General features: G+C 42.9%; 1 protein-coding gene across 1 annotated transcript in view; it reads right to left on the reverse strand.

The window, feature by feature from the left end:
- LOC114664076 (collagen alpha-1(VI) chain-like) overlaps positions 1 to 19,174 on the reverse strand; it is a 146,285-nt gene that overhangs the window by 111,879 nt on the left and 15,232 nt on the right. The window contains exons 4-6 of the mRNA XM_051936114.1: positions 7,710 to 7,869; positions 3,828 to 3,951; positions 3,715 to 3,728 (exon numbers count right to left, since the gene is read on the reverse strand). Coding sequence (XP_051792074.1) covers positions 3,715 to 3,728; positions 3,828 to 3,951; positions 7,710 to 7,869 — 298 coding nt within the window. The remainder of the gene's footprint in view (positions 1 to 3,714; positions 3,729 to 3,827; positions 3,952 to 7,709; positions 7,870 to 19,174) is intronic.

The raw sequence follows: 19,174 nt of genomic DNA on the forward strand, positions 1-19,174 counted from the left end.
TCTATCCTTAGCATCCTTCTCCCAATATACCCAGCATCTCTCCTCTGTACATGTCCAAACCAACGCAATCTCGCCTCTCTGACTTTGTCTCCCAACCGTCCAACTTGAGCTGATCCTCTAATGTCCTCATTTCTAATCCTGTCCATCCTCGTCACACCCAATGCAAATCTTAACATCTTTAACTCTGCCACCTCCAGCTCCGTCTCCTGTGCCACCGTCTCCAACCCATATAACATAGCTGGTCTCAATACCGTCCTGTAGACCTTCCCTTTCACTCTTGCTGATACCCGTCTGTCACAAATTACTCCTGACACACTTCTCCACCCATTCCACCCTGCCTGCACTCTCTTCTTCAACTCTCTTCCACAATCCCTATTACTCTGTACTGTTGATCCCAAGTATTTAAACTCATCCACCTTCGCTAACTCTACTCCCTGCATCCTCACCATTCCACTGACCTCCCTCCCATTCACACACATGTATTCTGTTGTGGTGGTCCTACTGACCTTCATTCTTCTCCTCTCATATCTCCACCTCTCCAGGGTCTCCTCAACCTGCTCCCTATTATCGCTACAGATCACAATGTCATCAGCAAACATCATAGTCCACGGGGACTCCTGTCTAATCTCATCTGTCAACCTGTCCATCACCACTGCAAATAAGAAAGGGCTCAGAGCTGATCCCTGATGTAATCTCACCTCCGTCACTGCTACTGCAGACCTCACCACTGTCACACTTCCCTCGTACATATCCTGTACAACTCTTACGTACTTCTCTGCCACTCCTGACGTCCTCATACAATACCACAGCTCCTCTCTAGTCACCCTGTCATATGCTTTCTCCAAGTCCACAAAGACGCAATGCAACTCCTTCTGGGCTTCTCTCTACTTCTCCATCAACATCCTCAGAGCAAACATCACATTTGTGGTGCTTTTTCTTGGCATGAAAACACACTGCTGCTCACTAATCATCACCTCACTTCTTAACCTAGCTTCCACTACTCTTTCCCATAACTTCATGCTGTGGCTCATCAATTTTATCCCCCTGTAGTTACTGCAGTCCTGCACACCTCCCTTTTTCTTAAATATCGGCACCAGTACACTTCTTCTCCACTCCTCAGGCATCCTCTCACTTTCCAAGATTCCATTAAACAATCTGGTTACAAACTCCACTGCCATCTCTCCTAAACACCTCCATGCTTTCACAAGTATGTCATCTGGACCAACAGCCTTTACATTTTTCATCCTCTTCATCGCTGTCCTTATTTCCTCCTTGCTAATCTGTTGCACTTCCTGATTCACTATCTCCACATCATCCAACCTCTTCTCTCTCTCGTTCTCTTAATTCATCAGCCTCTCAAAGTACTCTTTCCATCTGCTCAACACACTCTCCTCGCTTGCATGATGTTACACATCTTTCCCAGCTCAGTCCCTCTGTCTAGCCATTCGGTCTTTTTCTCCCTCCTTAGTGTCCAACCTCTCATACAACTCATCATACTCCTTTTCTTTAGCCTTCGCCATCTCTCTCGTCACATTGCGCCTTATCTCCTTGTACTCTTGCCTACTTTCTGCATCTCTCTGTCTATCCCACTTTTTCTTCGCCATCCTCTTCCACTGTATACTCTCCTGTATTTCCTTATTCCACCACCAGATTTCCTTTTCCTCCTTTCTCTTTCCAGATGTCACGCCAAGCACCCTTCTTGCTGTCATCCTTACTACATCTGCTGTAGTTTCCCAGCTGTCTGGTAATTCTTCACTGTCATCCAGTGCCTGTCTCACCTCCTCCCTAAACTCAACCTTGTAGTCTTCCTTTTTCAACTTCCACCATTTGATCCTTGGCTCTGCCCTCACTCTCTTCCTCTTCTTGATCTCCAACGTCATCCTACAGACCACCATCCTATGCTGCTTAACTACACTTTCCCCTGTCACCACTTTGCAGTCTTCAATCTCCTTCAGATTGACTCTTCTGCATAGGATGTAATCTACCTGTGTGCATCTTCCTCCACTCTTGTACGTCACCCTATGTTCCTCCCTCTTCTTAAAAATACATATTCACCACAGCCATGTCCATCCTTTTGGCAAAATCCACTATCCTCTGACCTTCTTCATTCCTCTCCTTGACACCATAGCTACCCATCACCCCCTCATCTCCACTGTTCCCTTCACCAACATGTCCATTGAAATCCGCTCCAATCACCACTTTCTGTCCCTTGGGTACACAGTTCATCACTTCTAAATCTTCTTTCTCACCCATTGCACACCCAACTTACAGTGCATAAGCACTAACAACATTCATCATCACATCTTCAATTTCCAGCTTCATAATCATTACTCTGTCTGACACTCTTTCACCTCTTGACATGCTGCTCCTTTAGAATAACTCCTACCCCATTTCTCCTCTCATCCACACCATGATAGAACAATTTGAATCCCCCTCTGATCCACCTGGCCTTACTCCCCTTCCATTTAGTCTCTTCACACACAATATATCAACCTTCCTTCTCTCCATCATGTCTGCTAACTCTCTCCCCTTACCAGTCATACTGCCAACATTCAAAGTTCCTACCCTCAGTTCCACTCTCTTTACTTTCCTCCTCTCCTCCTGCCTCCGGACACATCTCCCCCCTCTTCTTCTCCTTCTTCTTCTTTGGCCAACAGTAGCCCAATTTCCGCCAGCACCCTATTGGCTAACAGTACTAGTGGCGGTCATTGTTAACCCGGGGCTCGACCGATCTGGTATGGAAATCTGTATTGTTGTCCGCATATTGATTTGGCAAAAATTTACACCAGATGAAATAACATCATGCTGCAAAACAATAGGAACATTTCTACGCTTTCTGCCAATTTATGGTAATGCTAAGATAACTCATCAATATTCATGATTGGGGTGGAGCCTTCAATGACAAACACTATGGTGTGTAAACGAGAAGCTGTAAATGGCAGCTTTAAAACAAACTGAAACTGAGCCATTAGTTGAATCAAGCGATGGTGATGACGATGTGAATTGATTATCACAATTGGTCATCAATCAGATACGACCAAACCGCTGTGATATGCCTGGTGAATTCAGTCAAGTGAAGCTTCAGTGTGGCGCAGGTAGATGTATGGCAAAACGGTTACGATGAAGTGCAAGGACCAGAAAGCCCTCTAAGCACTGCTCACAATGCAGAAGTTGTCAATGTTCATGTCAGGGGAAATGTGGCCACTATGTCACTAAGCCTGGCACTGTGGTAGCCTACAATGACACAAGGGGTGCATCTATCATGTAGATCAGGGACTGACATTCTACCCTCTCATGTACAAGCAACAATAAAAATAGAAGAAAAGTGCACAAAAAAAAAAACACGCGTCTACTGTCCCGATTGTGATATCAGGCTGGACGCTGGTGACAGCTTTCCAAACATGTCACCAGGACGCATACTAAATCTGCATCAGTACAGAAGAGGACACTCAAAAGACCCTTACTACTGTATTTATGTTAAACATAATAATACTTTTTCTTTTTGAAAAAAATTCAGTTGTTCTTTAAGGAGCTTAAATGAGATAAATATGAACCAAGTATAACTGAGAGAGCTTGAGATGATATAATTATTTTGACCACTTATATATTTAGGTCAGTTTAGTAAGCTGCTTTGTATATTTAGGAAGTAATTACAATATGATTCTGGTAAAGTTCATTGTTTTAAAGTCCAATAAAGATAAGAATAAAACTTACCGATGACTCATTGTCTTTATACTTGAAGGAGAAAAAATAAAAAGAAGAAAGCAGGTTCAGATACATGAAGATGGCTGGAATTTTGGGCTATGAATTTCAGCCATTTATTATACAAAGGCTTACAATGGTGGAAATGATGCTGTTGATGGTGCCCCTCATGACCGCCGGGTCTTCGCTCGTTGCTGACAGATTGTACCTGTAGCGAGTGTCTGTGGCTATGACGCCCATTCTCTCCTCCTGTAAAATAGAGTAGTGTGCGTGATCAGGATTTAGAAACCTCCTGAGTGACAATCCTAATAAAATGACAGAAGTGCTCACAGGAAGCCATCCATTCATCATTACACCTCTAGTTATGGAAAATGGGACATCTGGCAGAGGGCAGGAACCAACCCTGGGTGGGACACCTTTGTGTCACAGGTCACATTCATGGCCAGGAGATGAACAGGAGTATAAACCCACACAAATGCAGGGAGAACATGCAGACTTCACACAAACGGGTCTGAATCCAGGACTCTGGTGTCGCCATTCTCAAACTTAGACACTGGTGCTATGCAACGTCATCTGCTTTAACTCTGTGCGTCTTCTGACAGTCCCCTCACTGTCGCAACCTGGAGCCACAAGTGGATGACATTGCCCTCTTCTACTGCTCATTCCCTCCAATTTTAGAAACTCCTCCTAACTCACTGAATAAATGTCTCATACATGTGGCTACTAAGTTATGCAAGCCAAGGCCATGTTGCACTTTAGGACAAATAAATGTAAATATTTCCTAAGTGATACATTTATTGAATATATGAAACTAGCTGTCCCCCGCAGCTCCGCCCGCGTAGTAGTGAAACAGGACAGTACGGAAGGTCCCACCCAGCTCCCCACTCCTGACATCATGCCTCCCACTCCCCTTGGCCCGCAGCCTCTGTCTGGGATTAGCACGAATATATCATTCATGTAAGGAAACTATGATACTTAGCACGAGGATCAAAGTCGCAAAATCATTCGGAATGTTCAAGCAAGTTTTACAAAAAAACCTGATCTAAATCCATTAAGTAGTTCTCCCATGAAAAGCGGACAGACATACAGACAGACATTGGATTTTATATATACAGGGATCATGCACTGAAAATCTAAGTAATCAACATAGACCTCAGTGTTAAAGTTTGTAGTGCTGCATCTATTGGAATGTATTTTGTAATGCATGCAGTAATAAAATCCATTGTATTTGCCATTCCAACAGATGGCACATTACAAACATTTGTAGTAATAAAATTCATTACTAAAAATGTTTGTGATGCACCATCCATTGGAATGACATGACCGGCACGCAGATACACAGACACTTAGCCTTTTATTAAGGTGGATATTCAGTGTATGTTAGGCATGAGACAAAATAGTGCTGCATTAAATTTTGTGCAAAATATGACATTTTCTTCAGTATTGGATGACATTACCATGTGACTGAAATAAAACACAAAGGAAATCGAAAACGTCACAGCAGATTTCAAAATCTCATTGGAAGACTAGGATATAAATGGAGTGCAATTTGTGAGAACCGCTACTCGCGGCCTGCAAAATGATTTGAAGGTGAAAATCGTCACCACACACCATAGACGTCACCGTACGTGGAAGTGGGCTTGGATTGTAGGATAAGTGTTCCACACATGCCCTTAATTGAGTGAGTCGCATCCTCAGACAAGTATGGCAAAACATCATTTAATGAATGCAACACGACATCCACAGGCTTGCTTTTAAATTGAACTATGTTGGAATTGGTGAAGCACAAACTTATCACTGTACTGGAACAGTCCTCGTGATGTCCTCAGACTCAACTGGGACCAGCCAGCTGTGCTTACTGCAGCTCTCACGAATCACAGATATGAGAACGAGTGCTCGAGAAGTCAATACGTTGACATTTCACTCGTACAGATTCAGAAACAGGGTAAGATGACAGCAAAGGAGGAGCTCTAACAGCAGTGGACCATGCACTGCTCTCAGTCCTCCAGCACAGCGAAGAAAGAAGGCAGCCACATGTAGAACACTTGCTTTTCTGGCCAGACGATATTCTGACGCTGCTATGTCTGCAGCCAGAGAGTGCGGAGGGCACTGTCATAGTAGAGAGGTCTCAGTTTCATTCAGGGTGTTGACATGCTCATTTTTCTCCATCACAAAAGTTCTTTGCAGATTATAGAAAATTTACATTTACGGATCAATGCATTCGCATCCAAGTTAAAGCAAAATGTGTTTTATTAGGTAGCTGGAGGTCACGTAAGAGTTAATTACTAAAAGCATATGCCTGCATTTTTATTTCTTTAAGTAACTGAAAAACCACCAATGCCTGTCAGCATAAGGCTGCTTGCTTTTACATGCAGTGGCCTGGCCTTGTTTTTACCCGCTTCCTTAAAATTAAACAGTATGAGGTCATGAAAAGTCAAGGATAGTATGTACTGTGAGAAGACTAAGCAAGCCATAGTTTCAGAAATGCAGCTTCTAAAACGTCACTCTTGAGAGATGCGTATACACCAAGTAACCATTCATTTGAGCAGCCCAGTATCTCATAGGTGGGCCCTCCTGTTTTTCAGCTTAAATGGTGACAACTGATCATTGAATATAGTTCGGACACCTGCACAAGGTATGAAGTAATGATGGCTAAATTTGGTCAAGTGATGGACATTAGGTAATGGTGGGAAGAGCCAGAACAGGGGTGTCCAGCTCTGGTCCTGGTGGGCCGCAGTGGCTGCAGGGTTTCATTCTAACCTTCTTCTTAATTAGTGAGCCGTATTTGCTGCTGATTAACTTGTCCTGCCTTAGTTTTAAATGACATGACTCAGACCCCCGAGTTGTTTCTTTTACCTTAATGAGCAGCCAAACAATAATGAGACACAAAACAAGCTGCCACATGACCTGTCTCACCTGAAAATAAAGAAAGGTGACGGTCTCGGTCATGGTGGTCAGCTCAGGTCACCAACACATCTTGACGGTGGTCTTACAGGAAATCAACAGTCTGCTGTGGCAGAAGGAGAGCAGCAACAAGTCCTGATATTCAATAACGGCTTTAATTAACAGCAAAAATCGGCTTCTCATTAAGAAACTGGTTGGCATGAAATTGGCTGGAGTTTGACGTTCCAGTTTAGCTGGTCATCTGTCGGCTCGTTTCACGTCTCATTTCTGTTTGGCTGCCATTTAATGAAGAAACGAATCAATTCAGAGGACTGAAGAATGAGGGCTATTAAAATGAAGGGAAAAGGAGTGAATTAGCAGTGAAAAGGGTTAGAATGAAAAGATGTAGCCACTGTGGCCCACCAGGACCAGAGTTGGGGACCCCTGAGCTAGAAGGTGGAGAGTATTTTGCATAGATGATAAAGAATGTAATACAGTATAAATCAAGGCACTACCTTTCATTTCTTTTGTTTTTCCAATTAGAGCACAGACAGGTGAAGTGACTTGCTCAAGATCACATAATGTCAGTAGCAGGATTTAAACCCACAATCTCATGGTTTGAAGACCAAACCCTTAACCGCTACACCATACTTTGTACTTTTCTATGTTAATCTCCATTTCCAAAGCGTTTGCCCAGTTCTCAAGCATTTCCAGGTCTTTCTGGATTGTTTTTGCTGCCTCCTCAATGCCATTGCTCCAAAAAATATATACCGCCTCCCGTGATGACCATCCTGGCCTTTAGTCTCTTTTTCACTTTAGTGTCCACAGAATATTTACTTCCAGGGCACACTTTAAGTCTGTAAACACACTGCCCCCTGGTGGTTGCTTAGAGTGGCTCGCTGGTTACCAATATGGGCTCCTCTTTTTAAGACCATCTCCATCCCATACCCCCTTTTGCCCCTGTCATCTCTTTGCTAGGCCGACAAGTTGTCAGAGTAAGTACAGAAAAGGTAAAATTTATAATGTTTTGTGCTGAAAGTAAATGACATTTTTTAATACAAGGTTCATTACAATGCTTGAAAAAAATATAAAAAAATTAAAGTAAATGAGAAAAAAGTCCATACCAGGTGATCTGGAGTGATGGCCACTGCAAATATTTTAATGTCCAGTCCCTTGGCTTCGGTGACGGCGTGGCTGACTCCTCCGCAGGGCTCTTTGTAGCCATCGATAGGATATCCGTCTGTCACAACCACCATGTACTTGTTTCCATCGAAGGGAACGCTTCTGTGTGAGAAAATGGAGATTGGACTTGACTGAGAGGACAGCCAGACAGTAGATGAACTAAGATGGACTCGTCAAGGGGGGTGCTGCCCGAATTTTCATAAGTGGCACTGGGAGCTGTGGGGTCTAGCTTGCACATAAAAGCCTGGTTTTGAGTTTTTATGAGCCAGCAGTCAGCACCAGGACTTGAACTCAAGGGCTCTGCATGACAGAACAAGCCAGTGGCTTGACCAATCAGCTTTCTCTTTGTCTCTTTCAGTTCCTTGTTTACAATATAAACCCTCCGGACTCCTTGCTTACTGCAACTTACTGCAGCTCTGTCTTGTGCCTGTTGTGAGATGCAGTCTTCAACATGGGCGAGAAGTGTGTGAGACTACTGTGATGAGACTCATTGGGGTCTGTGGCAGTATGTTGTTTTTAAATGAAGCTCAGTGGGTGTGGGTGGCGCGGTAGCGTAGTCGTGTGTCCCTAAGGTGTTCAATGGTGAAACTGGATAACTGCGTTTACATGCAGATATGATTAGTTTGGGCACATTCCCCATTGCCTCTCCATGAGGTTAGATCAGGAGGTTGGAGAAAGCATTGTGAATACAAAACAACATGATGGAAGGAAGGCAGAGCGGTCAGTGGCACCATGGTGGAGCAAGAGGTACTGCACTTCAGGGATGTGTCGCTCCCGCTGCACATTCCGGAAGAACGGGAGTGATCAAATGTGTAATGGATGGCACGCATGCGTGGAACAAGAACCCTTATTCATCCAGGAGGCCAGTAGAATGGAAGGATGGGGGCAGACTACGAGTTGTGAATGCTTTCTCCCCGGATACACTAGATGGCAGTGTCACCAGACTTATGAACCCATTCAAATAACCACAGGGCATGCTGGGAAATGGAGTCCAGGGATGCAGCCCTTTTTGGTTTCATGGGTGCTGCCAGGGGCTGTTGTGAGGACTTCAGCATGATCTGGAAGTACGTCCAATGGACGATGTCCTAATACCAGAAGTACTCCTGAGTCGCCAGGCAAGCTGGAGTCGGGTGGAAGAAGGACGAAGATCGGCTGGTAGGAGTGGAGGAAGAAAGAGAGAGGAAGAGACTGAAGAGAAGGTTACTGAGATTGTGCATTCATTACAAAGAAGTCTTTGTTAAAATAAAGAATTATAATAACACCTGACATTTGAACCCAGCTTGAAAAGGATGCACAGAAGCTTGTGGGTTTAATGAATGGATCCTGTCTGTGATGTTACCCTTGACATTTTTAACCTTTAACCTTGGAACCAGTTTTTAATAATGACTATTTTCAGCTTTCTTTATTATGAGGAAGACTTGCACTGCACTTTCTTATTTGAACCCCTTGTTTGAATTTGAAAATAAAAGCACATGTGCACTTTTCACCCATCTCTTGCTTGTTATATGTCCTCATCACCCGGCTCATCTCGGACATGACATTGATGGTCTCGGGTTCAAGGGAGTATGGCAGACTGTCACACCTACAAAAAGACCCCTTCACTGACCAGCCCAGATAAGGACTTATCTGATGATTGTCAGCCTAGGTGGGGTTCAAATTCTGTTTTTTTGTATTTCCTGCTTAACCGTGTTTCCTTTGTTTATTTCAATATTATTTTTGTTTATGTTTTGCACTATTCTTTGCTTTTTATGTATCCACATTCATGTCCTTGTTATATGCCTCATGTTTTCTGGGTGGCCTCTCAAGATACAGGTCCACTTGGTAATCACCGCAACACACAGTCCCCTACGGTTCATTCTAAGGCACTTGGGAGTGCCGAGTTCTTGGATTTGTGATTATTTCTTCCGCATTACTGGATTTTTGACGCCCATCCCCAACTCTGCATTTTCAACTATTCTTTGGATTTGTGATTTGGACTTGGTCACCTGGGGACTGCCTTTGCCTTTCCAGGCAATCACTTTTTTCCTTTTGTGCTCCATGGAGTTTCATGTCTCTTATACATCCTGTGAGAAAGAGACTTAACCACGCCCGGGGCCGGAAATAAAGGACAAAGAGTAGATGACAAAGTAGAACGTCGTAAAGAATTCAAAAACGTTGGCGCGATACACATGCACAGCAGGTTAGAGATAATGGATGTAAGAAAATTCCAAAGTTTCTAAAAAAGGATAGGAAAGATCGCATGAGCGCAAACAGAAATTATTACTTGGTGAAATAATGGAACAGTGAAAAAAGATCGAATATATTGTTCGGATTTAAATTTTAAGTCGGAGACTTGTAGATCATCTAATTCATGTTGCCAGCGAGAATTAAAAGATTTCAAAAACGTTGAAGCAGTATGAAGTCCCGTGAGACGGAGACGTTAACATGAGATTCTTTCAAGTCACGCCCTACTTACAACTATTTTCAAACAAGACCACCATCATCTAACCTCTCAGTCGTGTGAATGCTTTTGGCAGACACACTTCCTGTGCTCTCAGCTCTTATAAATTTTATCAGGACAATAATTTTATATGATCTAGATGACGCATCAACGACTAAGCGAAGAAGAAAGAGCATGGACAAACATTTGAAAAAGTCGGTTTATTTATTAGAAAGAAAGAAACGATATTCACTCACAGGCAGCTATATGTTGCATTGTCACAATGTATATCCAAACACGGAATCAAAATTCAATGCGATCTTGACGAAAAGTTAATTCCAAATATTGTTTTTTACTAAAGTTTGAAAGTAAAAGTGAAAATAATGCATATGTAACAATTCACATGAAAATAACAATCTCTTTAAATTGTATATCCGGTTAACCAAACCTTGGGGTGGGTGAGCGAAGTGCACAGGGGGCAGAGCCCCTTAGCTGTTAGAGAACATTTTTGGAAAAATACAGTGCATCCGGAAAGTATTCACAGCGCTTCATCACTTTTTCCACATTTTGTTATGTTACAGCTTTATTCCAAAATGGATTAAATTAATTTTTTTCCTCAGAATTCTACGCACAACACCCCATAATGACAACATGAAAAAAGTTTACTTGAGGTTTTTGCAAATTTATTAAAAATAAAAAAACTGAGAAAGCACATGTACATAAGTATTCACAGCCTGGTAGACACGATGTTATCACCCAACACACGTTTACTAATCATATTTACACTATGTACAATGTACAGTGCACAGTCCCAGTGCCTCGGCACCAATCACCCCTTAAGTCCTGGCCACAACACAATGCCTTCTCCAAGTCTCTGGTCAGCCTCCACTCCTCTCCACCAAGCTTCGTCCTTCTTCCTCCTGACTCTTGCCCCTGACTGGAGGGAGGCGGCCCCTTTTATACACACCCGGATGTACTCCAGGTACTCTCCGGCAATCTTCCACCGGCACTCCCCAGTGTGGCGGAAGTGTCGGCTGTGTACCCGGAAGCACTCCGGGTGTCCCTTCTTCTCTTCCCCCCAGCACTTCCGGGTGTGGCGGAAGCACTGTGGTCCAGGGTCCCCAAGGCATCAGGGCACCCCCTGGTGGTGGCCACGGGCCCCTACAGGGTAGAGCTTCCAAGCTCTGTACCCGTGGCCCCCAATACAACCAGAGCAGACGCCCCCTTGCATTCTGGAGGAGGAATGAGCCCTCCTCCTGTCCTCCTGGGCGTCCTGGCCGGGCGTGGATGCCCGCCGGGCACCACACAGCCCCAGAAATGTGAAGCTGGATATAAACGCTAAACACACTTCAATAGTTTCAAAAACATATGACAGTCCTATCAAGAGAGGGGATTACTGTTAACCTCTGGCTTGAATAGACAAGTCCAAAAAAAGAATTCTTATAAAATTAGAGTTTATTACAGCAAAAAGAATCCAGGTACCAAGAATCCATCTTACTGCCACATCAGTTCCTGTTCTGGCTGCCCTGATTCCACCTCTTCCTGTTTTCCACCATATTTAAGACCAGTATAACCCTGTTAGTCAGTTCTGTTGTGAACTCCACTTATGTTAACCGTATTTCTTTTACTTCTGCTGACTTTTCATTATACAGAGTGGCCATCCCCAAACCTTTCTCTGTCTGCTGATTATTTTTTACCACAACATCTATTATGACCACGAGGTTACTTGTGCCAATCAAAGCACTCTGTTACCACTTAATCGTTCAGCGGACTCTCCTGGCCATTTGGTCCAATCTCCATGATGGCTTTCTCACTGCCCTCTAGTGGTTCCTTGCCCACACCAACACTAATGTGGAATTCATGCTGAGAAATGACCACTGGCCAGAAGTGGTCCACCATCTCTTTGACTTTGACAAAGTGGTCCTTGGTCTGAGAAGCTCTGTCTTATAGGCAATCCATCATGTCAAATATCCCACAATCCTAGTTTTATTTCCCTATAATTCATTGTGTTTATCACCAAGCAGCTGTTCCTCCAAAAGAATCTTAATGCGCTGTTTATACATTGAGCTGGAGGACATCCATACCTGTGGGGGTTTAAAGGGTCTGATTGCTAAGGCTGTAAACGTCGAGCTGCGTGAAACCGAGAGTGGCCGTTCATCGTTTTGTTACTTTTGCTAATATTGTCAGGCTGCCATCATTTATTCTGATATATTGCAGACTGTACTGTTTTCTTGATTGCATGATTTTGACGACGTTGCCAGGCTCGGGAGGGGCCCCGCTGTCCTGAAGTGGATTGGGTGGGCTGGAGAAAAATTTGTGATTGTAAGTAAAAAGAGAGGTTGATGTGGAGGTTAGTGCAGCTCTAAGGACTCGAGTTCAATGTATGACCCATTGACTGTTCCAGTTACATCCTAAACGCAGGCTTGTTAATTTAATGGGTCACCTTATTGACTTTCTGGTCACTGGGGGGCATCACAGAGCCATAAACCCCAGATACAACTGACCACAAGTCAAGTTCTGGGTTTAAAAGACCTGTCATTTTAACAAAACATATTATGACAACCAGGTTTCTTCCACAAAAGCACAATTCTTTTTACTTTCCTTATTGAGAGATAGATATATGATAAGTAGATTGATGAAAGCCACTATGTGATAGATAGATAGATAGATAGATAGATAGATAGATAGATAGATAGATAGATAGATAGATAGATAGATAGATAGATAGATAGATAGATAGATAGATAGATAGATAGATAGATAGATAGATAGATAGATAGATAGATAGATAGATAGATAGATAGATAGATAGATAGATAGATAGATAGACAGTGTAATAAGGCGCTATATAGCGCCTGACCCGGCACAGACTGATGCAGAGGCACGTGTAAAATCAGCAGACGTTTTAATTTTTTCTTCAGCCATGGGGCACGCCTTCCTCGTGTCCCACAGGCCCAACACAGTCCCAAAAGCACTTAGCCAACACACAAACACTTTTTCTCTCCACCTTGGCACCACCACTCCTCCCAGGCAACCTTGTCATCTTCCTCCCAATTCTGGCTGTCGAGTGGTGGAAGCTGACCCCTTTTATAGCCCACCAGTGGGTGCTCCAGGTGCTTGATCACCTGTTGCTAATTGCACTTCCGGGCGGAGCTGTAGAGGTGTCCAGGCTGACTCCGGGATCCATGTAGCACCCCCTGGCGGCCACCCCAGATCCCCACAGGGTTGTGGAGAACTCCATCTCCCATGGAGCCCTGCGGGAAACTGAGGCACCATCGTCACCCAGGGAGGCTGCCACCAAGCGTCCCGGGGAAGGTAGTGAGGGGCCCATGGTTGCTCCCCCGGAACATATACAGCAGGGGCATCCCGGCCAGGTATGGGACCTGGCCGCCCATCACAATAGATAGATAGATAGATAGATAGATAGATAGATAGATAGATAGATAGATAGATAGATAGATAGATAGATAGATAGATAGATAGATAGATAGATAGATAGATAGATAGATAGATAGATAGATGAAAGGCACTCTATAATGGATAGATAGATCTTTATTTGGGCCCATGGGGAAATCTATCAATCCTCCTATATCAGGGGTGGGCAATGTCGGTCCTGGAGAGCCACAGTGGCTACAGGATTTGATTCCAACCCAATTGCTTAATTAGTAACCAATCCTTGCCGATCTCAGACCTTATTTTATTTTATGGCCTGTCACACTGTCCATGTGCCATGAAAGGTTCGTATATCATAGATTTTTTTTCCTTGCCAAGGATCTCATCCAAATGATTTGAAGCCTAAAACGGGTCATTTTCAGTCTGTCCCAATTTTCAATTAAATGTTTTAATTAAATCAAACAATGTATGACGAACACACACAGATGGAAATGGAAACATCTTATTGCTAATAAGGAGCCATTAAAATGGTGAATGCAGCTGATTAAGATAGATAGATAGATAGATTAAGACAGAAATAAGCAATTAAGGGAAGGGAACTTTAACAAGTGAGACCACTACAATGAAGCATCAAAATGTCACTTGAGCAGTAAGTGCTTCATCAACAATAATTGACTTCTCATTAAGAAAATGGGTTGGAACAAAAACCTGCAGCCACTGCGGCCCGACATTGCCCACCCCTGCCCTATATTATAGGTTAATGGGCATCTCAAGTGTGCCTTCTAATGGACTGGCGCCACCTGTCCAGGGTTGTTTCTTCTCTTGTCCCTAATGCTGTCAGGATATACTGTGGCACCTGTAGTCCCAAATTACATTAAGAGACTTAAGAGATTACTTGGCTAAGAGAAAGGTCGATGTGGTGGCACAATAGTTAGGGGTTGCTGTCTCATACACTTACAGACTAGAATTCAATATGCAGTCCATTCACTATCCAGGTTGTGTCATAAACACGTCTATTACGTTAATGGGTGACTCCATATTATAAATGAGCGTGTCCTCTGGCTCATTCCTCTTGATGCTGTTTGGAGAGGCTCCAGTTCCTCCAATCCTGAGCTGGATGTAGTGTGTCACCGAATGCTGGGCTATGTTAATTACGGTGGTAAGGAATACTTCCTCACAGCTCTGAGAACCCGAGTTCAATTTGTGCGTCATTCACTATTTCAGAGACGTTCTAAAGACATGAATTTCAAGTTAATGGGAGACCTCATATAATAACCTTATTAACTATCTATATATATAATTCACTAAGTCCATGGCAAGCAAGACGCACGCAAGAACGAGCCCCGCCCACCAACAATTCACTAAGCAGCCGACCATGGCACCTGCACTACAGAGCCAACAATTCGCAAGAGAGCGAAAGCATTTGCCAAGAATGCTTTCATTAATCAAGAACGAAAGTCGGAGGTTCGAAGAAGATCACATACCATCATAGTTCTGACCATAAACGATGCCGACTGGCGATCCGGCGGCGTTATTCCCATGACCCGCCGGGCAGCCATTACTCCCACTGGCATTCTTCCGCATAAAGTCAAACTTAAAATTGGTTCAGTCATCATGCTTCTCAGAAACCTCATGCCAGGAAGAAGTCTCTGTAAAGGCACTAGACTGACTGTTACCAGCATTCACCGCAATGTACTGGAGTGTAAAACAATCGCAGCTGCTACCTCACAAACTGTCCTTATTCCCTGGATTTCCCTGACCCCATCAGATTCAAATTTGCCTTTTACTTTTACACGCAGACAATTTCCTGTTAGATTGGCCTTTGCAATGACAATTAATAAGGCGCAGGGACAAACTTTCAAAAAGATATGCCTGTATCTGCCAAAACCAGTTTTCAGTCACGGACAATTGCATGTTGCTCTCTCCAGAGTTCCATCTTTTCATTCACTTACAGCACACAGGCGCGCACGCAAGAGAGACACACACATACAGGCGCGCACGAGAGACACACACAGGCGCAAGCGCGAGAGAGAGGCACACATACAAACAGGCGCGAGAGAGAGAGAGAATCCCTGACCCCATCAGATTCAAATTTGCCTTTTACGTTTACACGCAGACAATTTCCTGTTAGATTGGCCTTTGCAATGACAATTAATAAGGCACAGGGACAAACTTTCAAAACGATATGCCTGTATCTGCCAAACCCAGTTTTCAGTCACGGACAATTGTATGTTGCTCTCTCCAGAGTTCCATCTTTTCATTCAATTATAGTCGTATCCTTAAACCCACCCACTTTTGGACAACTGTGTCTTTCAGGAAGTGTTCACCCATCAATACATAATTATTAGGCGTATGCTACGCCGCGGGTACTAGTCCTCTATATTACAGGTTAGTGGACACTCTGTATTATAAGTAAGTAAGCCCTATGATGGACTGGCATCCCATCCAGGATTGGTTCCTCTCTTACTCCCGATGCTGGTGGGATAGAGTTCGGCCCCCCAACAAAGAATTTGGTTAAACAGGCTAATAGAAAGGGTGGAATGGTGGCATGCCGTGAAGATCAATCTGCGAGATGACAGCTTCATGTGAATAGATTATCAGAAGAAAGATCTGCCATTGCCGTAACGGAAACAGAAATGAGTTAAGCGAGCTGCAGTCCACATCAGGGGCCTCATGTATAAACAGTGCGTATGCACAAAAATGTCGCGTACGAACTTTTTCTACACTCAAACCGCAATGTATAAAACCTAAACTTGGTTTCCACGGTAGCTCATACCCTGGCGTACACAAGTTCTCCGCTCGGTTTTGCAGACTGGCGGCACCCAGCATCAAAGCAGTGCTACTGTTCCTGTGTGGTTACCCTTTCATTTTTAGATCCACATCCCTGACGCAGCTTTATAAATACACTGAAATTGAACCGCATATTGCTTATTAGTTTAATGCATCTGATTGTATTTAACCTGTAACAATATAATGGTCCACAGAATGGTCAAACTATTCCAAATACCATAGCTGCTTTAGCGTTGTTACTCTCACTGCACCTTCTTCTTCTTTCAGCTGCTCCCGTTAGGGGTTGCCACAGCGGATCATCTTTTTCCATATTACTCTCACTGCACCACTCCGAGTATTTATATCACTACTAGTCACTAAGCCCGTTACAATAACGGGCGCTAGAACAGTAGTGCATAAACATTAGTAGGAACAGTCTATATTAAATGGCAAGGGACTTTGACCTCATTCTTTTTGCTGGCCGTATTTTTCTTTCTTTCAGCCTTTCTTTTGTTGCTGTTTACTTGCTGAGCTGACTGTTCTTCGTGGGCTGCCGCCGTGTATTGTGTGTCTTTAATTTTCTGTGACAGAAATACCGTCTTGTACGTCAGCTGGCTTGTACGTCTGTAATATACCTTTAATTTTCTCTGGCGGTAATACAGGCTTGTATGTGGCTGTAATATGAGTCACTGTATTGTTGACCTTTAATTACCTCTCGCAGTAATACTGGTTTGTATTTCCGTAAAACGGCTGTAACTTTCTCTGACAGTAATATCGCGCATCGCACCGTGCCCCGCGCATGCACACTTCACCAGAAGACACACACACACGGACACCTGGACGCACACAGGGATTTTATTAAAGAGGATATCTGAGTGGGGAATCACAGCTCTACAGCAGCTGATCGAAAAGAGATTATCGATATACAGCATCAAGCACACGCTGCCTCAGCCATGCTACCTAATTGAACTGCTTTCATACGGCAAATGCTTCAGAGCCTTTCCTGTACGGATTTCATGGTTCAGAAACAGTTTCATCCCCAGAACTCTAAACACACTCTATCAGTCCATCAAGTGCTCCTTGTAGAACTGTTTGTACTTATAAGTACAATTACCTCACTGTAAACTTGCGATACAGTTATAATGTTACACAACCTGAGCCACTTTATAAAGCACGTATTTACATATGATGATGATATCATTTTTAAGATGAAATGCAGCAAAATATGTTTATTATATTATACAGATAAAACTTTAACTTCATTTAAATAATCTATATTGTTAATAATTAAACATGCGAGGACGCGATGGCACAGTGCAAGCGAGGAGCTGGCGCTCCATTCACGGATTGTTCCTGCCTCGCGCTGTATTCTTGCTGGGACTGGCACAACACTGGATGGATAGATGGATAGAATAATTAAATACATACTACGAACATATTTCAATGTTCCTTAAAAGTTTTGAAGAATCGGCGTTCTAAGCTTACAGATAGCTTAACGTCTATTACAGAGCTGATTGTGTGGCGATTGGGTATTTGGAGAAAGAAAAGTAAGGACAGGAATTGGAGGTTAGTACATTTTAAAGAGACAGTACTGCTACAATAAAGTATTTCATCGAAGGTCGCATGTGCTGCAGCAAGCATTTTGCATGAGACATGAACAATCACTGCGCCACCGTGCTCCCATGTTTAATAAGATGCTTTAACTCCTATCATCATGAAAATTATATCAAGTATACATCTCAGTATTTTAATTATTCAGAGAGCTGTAATATCACGAATGCAATGGATTCTGTGTGCTGTCGGAGAAAGAGAAAGCCCGTTTAAGAAGCATGTAGTGATTCACACACATAGAGCACATACAAAACAAAGCATTTAACGTGCTACTTTAGTTACAATGGGATTTGAGAAACTAGTAAATTAAAAGATTTAAAAATGAAGTTTATGATGTTCTACTTTAATGACAAAATAAACTACGTGATTAAAGTGGAAATTTCGAGATTAAAGTTGACATTTCGTGCTTTTTTCCCACTGTGTGCATATTTTTTTTCTCTGTACCCTAATAAGCTTTCATATGACACTCAGACGGTGGGCTACGACTCGCCTTTTCACGCTGACTTTGATATGTGACAACTTCTTTTTTATTTCGGCACTCTGCAACTTTGTGAACTTGAGCTTTCGAGTTTCTCCGACACGCTATGTCACTCGATCAACTTCCTTTTGTTATTTATACCAAGGTTATTATAGTTAATGAAAACTAAAATCAAAACTGAAACTATTATAAAAAAAACATTTTTGTAAACTGAAATAAAATAATTAACAAAACTGAATTGAAAAACTAAAACTAAACGAAACTATTAAAGCAGCTGGAAAGACTAACTGAAATAAAATAATCATTTACTAAACATAATTTTAGTTTTCGTTTTTGAATTAATTTTCTTGCTGTTTGTTTTTAACCCTTATAACTTTTGCTTGGCTTTTCTCTAAACTTTAAAACTGAAAGCCATCCACCATGAGCCGCCTGCACGTATTCATCCAGTGAACAGAGGCTGGTGATGGAGGCCGGGTGTTCACACAGCATTTGCTGTGACAGAGCGAGCTGAATACGCGTGTAAAGCATGTGGAATAGAAAGCGATTTACGTGTTGCCTTTCTTTGCACTTCTTGTATATCAAGATGTCATTCAAACGCCTGAAATTGGAATGTGCTGCTCAACAAAAACTATACCGTATGGACAGAAAAATCACGAGTGAGTAACGTTTCAATTTATTTCTCAGGTGCCTGCTTTTTGTTGACCGTAATTCACCTGCCACTTCGCACTCGAAGTATA

The sequence above is a fragment of the Erpetoichthys calabaricus genome, chromosome 13 (assembly GCF_900747795.2).
Source record: "Erpetoichthys calabaricus chromosome 13, fErpCal1.3, whole genome shotgun sequence".
Classification (NCBI taxonomy): Eukaryota; Metazoa; Chordata; class Cladistia; order Polypteriformes; family Polypteridae; genus Erpetoichthys; species Erpetoichthys calabaricus.